The sequence below is a fragment of the Palaemon carinicauda genome, chromosome 15 (genome assembly GCF_036898095.1).
Source record: "Palaemon carinicauda isolate YSFRI2023 chromosome 15, ASM3689809v2, whole genome shotgun sequence".
Lineage (NCBI taxonomy): Eukaryota > Metazoa > Arthropoda > Malacostraca > Decapoda > Palaemonidae > Palaemon > Palaemon carinicauda.
Window position 1 is genome coordinate 63,289,630 of NC_090739.1, and position 12,500 is coordinate 63,302,129.

General features: G+C 34.2%; 1 protein-coding gene across 1 annotated transcript in view; it reads left to right on the forward strand.

Moving 5' to 3' along the window:
• Positions 1-8,953, forward strand: part of LOC137654296 (phenoloxidase-activating factor 1-like) — an 11,286-nt gene extending 2,333 nt beyond the window's left edge. Inside the window, exons 3-8 of the mRNA XM_068387922.1 lie at positions 2,146-2,279; positions 4,724-4,865; positions 5,222-5,333; positions 5,785-5,984; positions 6,624-6,838; positions 8,566-8,953. Of these exons, the coding sequence (XP_068244023.1) occupies positions 2,146-2,279; positions 4,724-4,865; positions 5,222-5,333; positions 5,785-5,984; positions 6,624-6,838; positions 8,566-8,772 (1,010 nt within the window). The 3' untranslated portion in view covers positions 8,773-8,953. The remainder of the gene's footprint in view (positions 1-2,145; positions 2,280-4,723; positions 4,866-5,221; positions 5,334-5,784; positions 5,985-6,623; positions 6,839-8,565) is intronic.
• Positions 8,954-12,500: the final 3,547 nt, after the last annotated feature.

Below are 12,500 nucleotides of genomic sequence, written 5' to 3' on the forward strand. Positions count from 1 at the left end.
ATAGAATCTTTAAGAAGAGTAACACTTAAATAAGTATTTCCTCTATAAACTATAAAAACTAACAAAACAAGGGGGAAAGAAGCAAGACAGAACAGAGTGCCCGAGTGTACCCTGAAGCAAGAAAATATTTTAAATATACATTTAGTACATATACTTTGCGGAATTATCGTGTTTTTTTTTTTTTTTTTTTTTTTTTTTTTTTTTTTTTTTTTTTTTTTTTTAAGTGAAATTCCCACATGGATTTTCCTGGGCTGGCAACTGCACCTGTGGTACCGCCCTCAAATTGAGATGACAAATTTGTTGATGAAAGCGCTTCACGAGTCTTTTGTTGTTTGATGGCCTTGCTTCAACTTTATCAAAGTTTCTTTCACTTATTAGAAAGAACATAAAATAGAGAATGCAATGAAGTGCTTCTAAACATCATTTTACATTTTATTTCATTAAGATTATACTTAGTATTGGCTATGTAAGACGATGTTTACTTTTACTAAGAATTTTTTTTCTCAATATGTATTGCATGACGCACTTGGAACGTTAGATTTATAAGCAAAGATGTGTTTAAGTCAGTAGGTTTTAATAAATGAAAGGATGAAAAACATTACTTGTAATATTGATGAGAAGCGGAAAGAAGAAAATCTGGATTATGTGACTATGAATAATAGGATTAAGATGAAGATGGCCTTGGCTCGGGGAATTCCTAGAAACCTTACCAACTCAGACTTCGTTTTCCCAGAAATGATTAAAATTAAAAGGTTTAAAACCTGGGAACCCATTTAAATCTTTCTTTTATTTTATTTGTATCCACCAGAGCATCAGGTTGTCCATTCCTTCGAGACACTCTAACAATATTTTTTCTCTTTTGGTGTAACATCCTTCCGTTCATATTAATGTATTTACGCGAGGGTTAAAGTGTCTAGCAAATCACGTCTCTATATCCTTCCTCTTTCCACACCGGAAAAGTAAAGCTTGTGACACACACACACACACACACACACACACACACACACACACACACACACACACATATATATATATATATATATATATATATATATATATATATATATATATATATATATATATATATATATATATATCTGTGTGTGTGTGTGTGTGTTCTTCTATATAATACATACATACATACATACATACATACATACATACATACTACACGTAAATTATCTCACTGAAATGGAAAGGAAAATAGATCATTTTTGTCGTGTTCATTAGACTTAGTCCCTGGGCTATGCGGTGATTATCAACCAAGAGTCACTAGTTTATATCATTCTTTTTAATGTGAAATTTCAATCTTTATTCGTCGTTCCCTAACTCTTTATAACGAGGAACGTCATAAGAGGGGTCCTGTAACTCATTATCCAGCGAACTAGGCCTACATTTTAAACTTGATACGTTCCGATATATAATTTTCATCCCCGTGAAATATAATTTTGGGTCTGAATGTTAAAATATTATGTAATCCAAGGTCAGGTGCCCTATTAAAAGCTCAATAAACGTTAATTGCCCATAAAAAAAACTTGGTTGTGATATGCCTTTGTAGAGGATAGCAACAATATCACGTAACTCTTTTTTACGCATCGAGTTTGGTTATGCTATAAAAACAGCTAAAAAATCCCGTGGGAGAGAGACTACACTCTCTGGTAAGTAGGGATTTCCTGCTTTGTTTGCAGATGTAATCTCTCTCTCTCTCTCTCTCTCTCTCTCTCTCTCTCTCTCTCTCTCTCTCTCTCTCTAATCATATACATACACATGTTCATATTTGTATGTATTTATTTACAGTTATATGTGTGTTTGTGTATGCAAATATGTTTGCATATGTATTAGATTATTTTTGTATTTGTGAAAGATGATCAATAGTTAGTTTGGGTCTAAGATCGGCGTAAGCAACAGTTCATCTTCCTTTAAAGCATTGTGTGAATTTGATGTTCTTTGTTTACTATTGCCAAGGTCCTTTGCGTGTTAATGCTCTCTGTGGTTTGTTCATATGAATATTTGCACCTTTATTCCGACGGTGTTCATAACCATTCTCTTTTAGTAAGGTCAACCTAGCAGACACATAGATATCTATAGACTACCTACTCTATTGCCATAGATCACATGAAATTAATGGATCCTTTGACCTTTCAGCAAATTCCTGTCCCCACGACTGCGTAGCGTTGCAAGAATGTCCCGTACTGGCAAACCTCCTGCGCAATCCTTCGTTGACGAATATCAGGAAATTACAGGAAGCCACATGCTTTATTGACAAAACCATCCCAAAGGTAGTGTACTGACTTTTCTATCAGGAAATGAGGCATGAATGGTGGATGCAAAGGAGAGAGAAAGAGAGATTTTATTAAGATGACCTGTTTGAGTTTAGTAAATGGAGTAAGAGAAATTTAAAGGTACTAAGAAGATATTGAAAAAAAAAAATGTCAACATAAATGAGAAGATGAATCAGAATGTTTTAAGGTGGTTTGTTAAAGTAGAGAAAATGCTACTTTAAAGACTGGTTAAAGACTGGTGAAAAGAGTGTATGATAGAAACATTTTAATGGTTTGGTCTAAAAGAGGTCTAAGGTGGATTTACCTTGCATCAGGGAGACACAAGGGGACATGCAAGATAGAAGTGAATTGTACAAAGTGTGTGAGGGTTTGACGTAATGTTTGTGAAACGAAGAAAATATAGTGATTGTTTTTGTGCTTTTCTCTAGTGCCATTCATTTTTGGAGATATGTATTAAGGTGCGTAAGAGGATATTTTCATAGAAAAGTGAGGGTTTATCCAAGCGTAAATTGCTCTTTAACAACAGCGAGAATAAAATTCTTTTAGGAAGGTATGGTGTAAAAAGAAACCTTGCGTATCACAAATCAGAAGTTTAAAGACATTGTCTATAAGCACAGCTAGAGTATATTTTTAGAACCAATTCATAACGTAGCCCTCCCCCATAACCTGCTTAAAGCCCCCCTGACACTTGCGCGCATTTTTGCCACGCACTGGCACGCATTGATGCGCGCCAGTGCGTGCCACTTTTTGGCACGCACTGGTGTTTTTCGCGCACTGTTCACGACCAGTTCACTCCAGTTCGCGCATCGTTCACGCGACGTTCACGCGACGTTCACGCGATGGCACGAATTGGCACGCGTAGTTCGCGCATCGTTCACGACACGTTCACGCGAGTTCACTCATCATTCCGCATCGTTTCCGCATTGGTCACGCCAGTTCACGCCAGTTCACGAATTGGCCACTCCATATAAAAACGGGGCTTCTCCAACCCGAGGACATTCTTGGATTGGGTTCGGAAGAGACAACAATGCTTTCTGTCAGAGACACCATTGCATTGAGGAGAAGAAACGTATCTTTTTCGTTTGTATTTTTTGTTGCCCTTTATTTTAGTTTCAATAAAAAAGCATTTGATTTACATATAAATAGCAGACATGAAATATGTACAAGTATTAAGAAAGCATTTTATTTTAACATTAAAAGCAGCAAACATGAAAAGTTTTTAGGCTGTTGATTTTAAGGTAATAGAGAAAAAAGTGTGTTGAAATAAGAAATCATTTTATTTTTACATTAAAACTGCAAACAGAAAAAATTTGTTTTGCCCTTCATTTTAAGGTAATAAAGAAGAATAAGTATGTTGATGAAATAAAACATAATTTTATTTTTACATTCAAACAGCAAACTTAAAAATTTCTTGGGTTTATTTTTCAGTTCATTTTTATTCAAAACAAAAGTTTTGGGTCTTGATTGGTAATAGAGGAAAATAAGTGTGTGCATGAAATAAGACATCATTTTATATTTACATTCAAACAGCAAATATAAACAATTATTAGGTTTATTTTTCTTTCCTTTTCATTAATTTTTTCGTTTCCTTTTTGTTTCTCTTCATTATAAAGTTATAGAAATAGTTTGAAATAAGACATCATTTTATTTTTACATTCAAACAGCAAATATAAAAATTTATTAGGTTTATTTTTCTTTCCTTTTCATTAATTTTTTCGTTTCCCTTTTGTTTCTCTTCATTATAAAGTTATAAAAATAGTTTGAAATAAGATATAATTTTTTTTTCACATTAAAACAGCAAATATAAAAATTTATTAGGTTTATTTTTCTTTCCTTTTCATTAATTTTTTCGTTTCCTTTTTGTTTCTCTTCATTATAAAGTTATAGAAATAGTTTGAAATAAGATATCATTTTTTTTTCACATTAAAACAGCAAATATAAAAATTTACTAGGTTTATTTTTCTTTCCTTTTCATTAATATTTTCGTTTCCTTTTTGTTTCTCTTCATTATAAAGTTCACGCCACTTCCCGCATCGTTCACTCCAGTTCACTCCAGTTCACGCCAGTTCCCTCACTGTTCACTCCAGTTCACTCCAGTTGGCGCATCGTTCACGGCCATTTAGTGCGTGCCAATGCGTGCCACAAACTTTAAACATTTCAAAGTTTTGGGCCCGCATGGCACGCATTGGTACGCTCTGGCATGCGAGTTTCCGCACTGTTCACGACATTTTCACGGCTCGTTCACGCGAGTTCGCGCATCAATGCGTGCCAGTGCGTGCCACGAATGCGTGCAAGTGTCAGGGGGGCTTTATCTGTTTCTGCCCATTTTATACCTAAAAAAATAATGAATTTTAAAGAAAGGTAAGAGTTATCTGGATTATCAGATAGCTCCTGTCATATGAAAATGAATAAACTGTTTTATGATTCATTTCTACCTATAGGTATGCTGCCCACAGCCTAAGACAATGAGGGAATCCTTACTGCCCAGAAACTGCGGACAAGGTCCTAGCCATCGAAGGATCGTCGGAGGGAATATTACCAGTCCTGGTGACTATCCATGGATGGCAGTCTTTGGATATAAAGGTGAGAATTTAATGTGGAATCATATTCAGGGGAATGGCACTTCAACTGTTCCCTGGCAAGACCGGAGATATCACTATATATATATATATATATATATATATATATATATATATATATATATATATATATATATATATATATATATATATATATAGCAGAGAGATACATAAGTTTGTGTTTATTCATCTATTGTGGCAGACTTTGGTTCCATGATCGAAAAGTATGCCATATTTTTTTACGGTATTTTACTGGATTGTTAGAACTAATGGAAGATATTCCTGAATTATATTCACGTTATAATATGCTCATGAATTCTTCTTCTCTATTATCATATCACACCTTCTTCTTGCTTCCAGATATTGGCACTGACGACATCGAATACCTATGCGCCGGATCTGTTATCAATGACCGGTACATCCTAACTGCTGCTCATTGCGTTTCTCCCCAACTCCTGTCTGTGAAGTCATTGTAAGTAATAATTCATACGAACATATGCACGTATATATATATATATATATATATATATATATATATATATATATATATATATATATATATATATATATATATATATATATATATATATATATAGTATGCATGCGCGCGTGTGTGTATATATGTATATGTTCCTGTATACTTTTAGATATAATCATTCCCATTATCGACTTATCAGCAGTGTTTTCATTATCACTATCATTAATTATGCCTCTGAAAAAAAATCTTCTCATTTAATTTGATTAACATCATGGGAAAATTTCGCTTCAGCATGATAACATAAGGTTATCTTTTGAAAAAACCATTTTGGCAATCGTTTGCTGTTCCGTTAATATAACAGGATGTAGAAAACAGCTATTGGCTGAAAGAACAGTAAAAGTCCATATGACTGCACTCACCATTAATTATTTATTCCAATATACAGGGAAGTGATTGGTCTCGGTGACTGGGACCTGAAGCAGTTTGGCAAGGACTGTCAGGCGACGCTGACTGGTAACATCTGCGCGGACCCATCTGTCAACGTCACTCACGAAGAAATCATAATTCACCCGAATTACACCAAGAGAGGCTTCCAGTCAGACGACATCGCTCTCATCAGGCTCTCGAGGAAGATTGATATTTCAGGTACGGTCATTTTGCTTAGATGATTCAAGGAGATAATGGGGCAAACTAAAGATCACTCATGACGTCATATATCATCATACTAGCGTATGCGACCCATCAAAAAAAGACTGCAAAATATTTAGATGGATATGCACACACACACATTCAACACTTTCCACCCCTCCCCCTTTCCTAACTACAACCCCTCGCACTAGGATATGACTACTTTCTCTCCACCTCACCCGAGAGACGGGGAGAGACCGTGTAGTTATACGCTGATCAAGAAATATATATTCATTTATACACGTATACATACACACGCACGTGCGCGCGCACACACACACACGCACATACACACACACACACACACACACACACATATATTTATATATATATATATATATATATATATATATATATATATATATATATATATATATATATATATAGCCAGAAAATTGCTCTTTGTTATATAGGATAGATGATTTGATTTGCTTCATACTGGGGTCTTCAATCTCAATTCTGAAACCTGCCAGATTTGAACCTTCATAAATACAGCAAAAGTCTATCAAACGTGATTCATCCGAATATTCACGAAATGCATTTTTCTCCCTCTCTGAAACTCGTATTTAAATTCTCCCTTTTCACTGACCCCTTCAGGTGTCTTCATCCACCCAGTGTGCCTTCCCCCACAGGGCCTCTCGGCCCGCAACGCCATGATGAGATCTGCCACCGAGCGACCAGAGGCCGTCGTCACGGGATGGGGCATGACCGAGAATGGCACCACCAGCGACCGCCTTCTGCAGGTCATCGTTCCTTACGTTGAGAAAATCGATTGCAATTCGACCTTCAGTGGAACCATTTTTGCGGAACAGGTGAGTGTTTTTATTATTATTATAATTATTATTATTATTGTTATTATTATTATTACGTTCAGTTCGTCTTTGGCCCTTCTAGATTATACAGTCAAAGAGCTTGGATGATTTGTTACTCTTGACTGATTGATCTTCAGCTATTTGGCGTTACGGCCACCGGTGTCCTTGAAACCAACCCGGCACATGTTTCCTTGCATCATTGCAAAGTAAAGAGATCCTTAACAAATACTCAAGGGGTTCATTTATAAATGTGCTGGATTCCTGTGCATTTTGGGGTTGTAAGTAATAAAAAAAAAAAAAACAGACTCCGCTGCTAAATCAGCAATGAATTTAAGGCTTAAGTAACCATCATAACACCTTTAAACCTTCAAAAAGGGCAAACTATGTGAAACGACAAATCTAAGAATAATATATTGAGAAATTAAATCATTTTTCCTCGTGCGAATCATCGGAGCAAGAAGATAAATTACCGGAAGTAATTTTAGCAAGATTTTGGATTGGCCATGCAAAATTGACCCATGGATTTTTAATGTGTTCATATGAAACAGTTCTCAAGTGAAGCGAGTGTGACACTTTTAGCCATATGACGTAATTTTGCGATTTTAATGTACTGGTCAGAAATGTTTATCTGAGATTTTATCGTCAGTTTCTGAGTTCCTCTATTTTTAAGAAGCTTAGGTTTGATAGCTAAAATAGAGGGAATTCATGTTTCTATTTATCGCTTATCTTTAATTCTTAATTTATTTTTTATCGTTATAATTACTATATAATTATTTTTTACCCATTAGATTCAATGCTGGCCTGTTCTGTAAGAGGTAGCGTTTGACTCTCTGGGCTGGTAAATCTTCTCCTGTTAATTAATAATGTCAAAACCATTTATGAAGCTTTCTTTGTAAATTAAGTGACTACGAAAAAATTAAGCTTATCTACAAAAAAAAAAGAAAAAAAAAATGTCGAGTTTGAGGATAACGTTTTCTTGAGTATTTACAATACTTCCTGTTATATACTGGCCCAAAAATAAAAGCAGAAAATAAAATCATGAGAACGTTGTGATCGAAACTTATCTTTGGGTATCAGCCTTCAAACGTTTGATTCCTTGCTGGGTTTTCTTTTCAAAAATAAAGTTATAGAGATAGAAGGATAATAAAGAAAATAACATTTAATTAGTCACTGTAATTCGCTTTCTTTTTTCAGTATATTCTTTCAGTTAATTAAATTTAAGGTATCCTTATATTGTATGCAGTATATAATTGCGTTATTATTTCAAGAAATATTTAATTTCTGTTGAACACTATATGAAACTATTTAAAAAAGACACTTTCTCTATTCGTTTTATTTGTTGCATCTTCCTTCTCTAAAATTATTGGCATCGCAATGCCACTACACACACACACACACACACACACACACACATATATATATATATATATATATGTATATATATATATATATATATATATATATATATATATATACATACATACATACATACATACATATATAATTGCTTGATTCTCAAAAATACAGGAGTTGATACTATTTTTGGAATTAGCCTTCTATAAGTTTAAAGGGTCAAAAGTATCTGTCTATTAGATACCGGAAGCTACCCATATCTTTATTAATGTTTTCCTCCTCCCCCTTGACACCCATGTTTCCTGTGCATCTTTATAATATGACTAAGTTCTTACCAAAACAATATAATTTACCTACATTATTCTTCTTTCCAGCTCTGCATGGGAGGCGAGCGTGGAAAGGACTCTTGTGGAGGAGATTCAGGAGGCCCTCTGATCCTAGGAGGACCCAGCGGACCCCCTTACCTTCAAGTCGGTGTTGTCTCCTACGGATCCACCTCCTGTGGCTTGCAGAGTGTGCCTGGAATCTACACTGACGTAACCTTCTACAGAGACTGGATAGAAGAGACGTTACGGCCATAATCATCTTTTCTTATCCTTCTTCTTTTCATAAACATGATGCAAAAGTTGTCACAGTCTTGAAGGTCTTCTTCGAGCTTAAATCTGAGTACCTTGATCTTAGATAAGTAAACACATTGTTTATATTCGTGTCAGTGCTGCCAAAGGTTTTATATTTATTCAATAAAGATTTTTATATATTATATTTTGACTTTATAATTTAAACCTTCACATTTACTTTCCCTGAAGCGGTTTGCTTTCATTCTTCATTTAGTAACTCATTGCTGCTTGCAACAGACCAATGAAATTTGTTGCAAACATTGGTAACATCCCCCTTCTTTTATCCAGGCTATGAAAGTATAAACAACTATAACATAAACTGAGATTCTGTTACCTGTGTTCGATGTCTATCGGGCAAAAGTTTACAATGCTCAAATGATGAACAAAAACATGAGTTCGGTTACAAGACTAATTAGTTTTGATTCCCAACAAAAGTCCAATTTCCTGTATCTATACTCATAAATTTGACAGGAAATTTATCGGCCTAATTGAAGCTAGCCTTAGTGAAGAGTTTTAACCCTTTTACCCCCAAGGTATGTTGAACTTTGAAGAACATTTTGCTATATTTTTTTTTTTAAATTGCTCTAACCGCCTTAATTTTTGTCATAGAGAGGTCAGGTTGGTCTCATTCTTTTGGAAAATGCCTGAAGATTCTCATAAAGATGTCAAAAATATGCAAACATATGTAAACAACAGTGTTTTGCAAGAACGTACCGGGGGTGAAAAATTAAAAAGTTGATTCTAACTTGAACGAACGATTACGAACTAAGGTAATAGACAACATGTCTATTATCCATTGCCAGGAGAAACAGAATTCCTTTCATAGAAAAAAGTTACTTCCACATTTATTCTTTAATTCCTGGATCTAAAATGGAAGTCAGTATTTTAAGCAATTAACGAAAACATGAAAGGACTGAATGCGAATGAAAACCGATCATTTCTTCAAAAGGAAAAGTGGTAGAAGCTTCTAAAGCTTTAAAGTACGCATTAGAGGTGCTCACGGTAAAGCTCTAACTGACGAAATTAGAAATACAAAGGAATATTTCATAAGGGGAAAGTATATGTACCATTCATTTCTTTAGAAACTTTTTTTTTTAAGAATTGACAGGTATGTTATGGAAATAAGGTGTATGAAATATGTTGAGGCATATCAAAATATTTCACGATGGGAGTTAAATTGTCTTTACTGTGTAAACGAGACAGTAACTGATTTAATATGAAAATAGAAATGGCTGCTTATTATTTCAGTGGATGGACGTACAAAAGAAGACAATGAAAGGACATCAGATTAGTAAAATATGACTAATGAATGGGGTGTGGGATGATTGATATATGCAATTAGTTTGTAATATAAAATAGAGGATGCACAGATAAGTTAAGGAGTTCGTATACATTTCCAGGAGGAGAAAATTGCAAATGAATAGTAGCAAAGGTTTGATAAGGAGTAGATAAAAGCCAAGAAGGGAAGTCAAGAAATGTTGGAATGGAAGTTGGAATAATGGAAATGGCTGATTTGTGTAGGTATATGGGATTAGATGTTAGGGTTGAAAGAAAGGGGAAACCCACAGATCAGGTGTGGACAGAAAGCTGGCATGGTATCTGCGAAATGGTTGTACGAGGAAACCATTGTCAACATGAGAAAAAAGGAATATATGTAAAGATTATTGAGTCAATTCCATTTCAAGGAAGTTATTTGTGCATGTTTAATGCAAATGAGAGAAATATAAATGTAAGTTATCGGTGTGAATTGTTTCACAGTACGTGCATTCTAAAAGAGGTAAAAGGTTGAAAAAAGTGTAAATGTGGTAAAAATGATGAATGATATGGTCGATTTGTCATCTTTAGATAATGAAAAATACATAGCCTACAATTCAAAAGTTTTGTATGTAGTTCAAAAAAGTTATGGCTAAATTGGAGGATGTTTTAGACATAGAAAGATCGTAGCAGAGAAAACCCAAGTGAGCTTTACTAGATATCTGTTGAAGAGAGGCTCACAGTCCCCTTTGCTGGAATGCTTTTTGTTTAGCAGATTTGACTAAAATTGATGTTAATGGAGACGACGCATGCGCAGACCTGTAAGTAAATGATATAACACTGCCTGGTACTCCCATCAAGAACAACAAAAGTTTTGTTACTATAATTTCTAGGATTGTAGTGGCCTGTTGGTAACGTCCTTGCTTGGTGATCGTCAGACTGGGGTTCGAGTCCCACTCAAACTCGTTAGTTCGTTTGGTCGCTGAAACCCCACCATCCTTGTGAGCTAAGGATGGGGGATTTGCGGGAGCCTAAAGGTCTACCTACAGAGTCATCAGAAGCTTTTGCCTAGCTCTCCTTGTAGTCCAGCCGTTTTCAGTAAAAATCGTTCAAATTCAGTTAAAAGCACCAAATTTTGCACAAAGTTAGCTTAAGATATACCTTTTGAAATGTGATAGAGACCCATTTGATATCTTTCCAATATGACCGCTTTTTTCAAGATGGCCGCCAAAAAATCTGGAAAATGCTGCCATTTGAAGGATTCTCATCGTAAATTCACAATTTTGGAGTCTAAACCTATATTTTCAAGGATGTTCTAAACATTAAAAGCAAATGTAAGCACATCAGACAAATATTTAAGGAGCAAATGGCCTTTTTGTTACAGAAATTGCCTACAAAAATATTAAACCGGATGTGACGTCGATGTACGAGTGAAGTAAAAACGAACAACGATGCTGATTGCGAAAACTTTACCCTTTACTCAAACTTTGTTTCATCTTATGAGAGAGAGAGAGAGAGAGAGAGAGAGAGAGAGAGAGAGAGAGAGAGAGAGAGAGAGAGGGGGGGGGGGGGGCAACAGTTTTCTGTTTTACTGGTGGGATACAACTTTATTCTTTGGGGCTAGCAATTAATTTTTTATTTCTGCAAAAAATGTATTTCCATATCAACATTTTGTAAGACTACGAGTACAGTATTTAACTACTGGACTATAATAGATATTAATTTGTTATACGGTATATATATTTATATACAGTATATATATATATATATATATATATATATATATATATATATATATATATATATATATATATATATATGTATATATATATATATATATAAATATATATATATATATATATATATATATATATATATATATATATACTGTATATAAATATGATATATATATACATACATACATACATATATATATATATATATATGTGTGTGTGTGTGTGTGTGTGTGTGTATTTTCAAAGCCTCTTGCATCATCATTAGTGTCTCAAACATTATATGATTACAAGAGGAGAATTCATACCTTAAACAGGTATTTATTACGATATTAATTTTAAGATGTTTAGGTAAGAAAAATTATCCTTATATATAATTAACATCCATGTGTAATTGTGAGAACAATGAGAAGGGCACAGAGCAAATTAGAATATTTATATTCTTACAAATTATTCACAAAATTTTCTGGAACGTAACAATTCTATTAATTGATGTTGTCTTGAGACATAGGACTAAATAAACAATTGCTGTTTCACTCGTATATAACCATTTTTCCTTAGTATTTGAATATCTCAAAAGACATAAAAGTGGGTTAGTACCTGTGATACTTTTCTGTTTTCTTTCTCAAGGACTATAATTTGAACTGTTAAAAGGATGGAGATCAACAGTTACATCCGGATCGCATTCGAAACTTCATCCCAGGT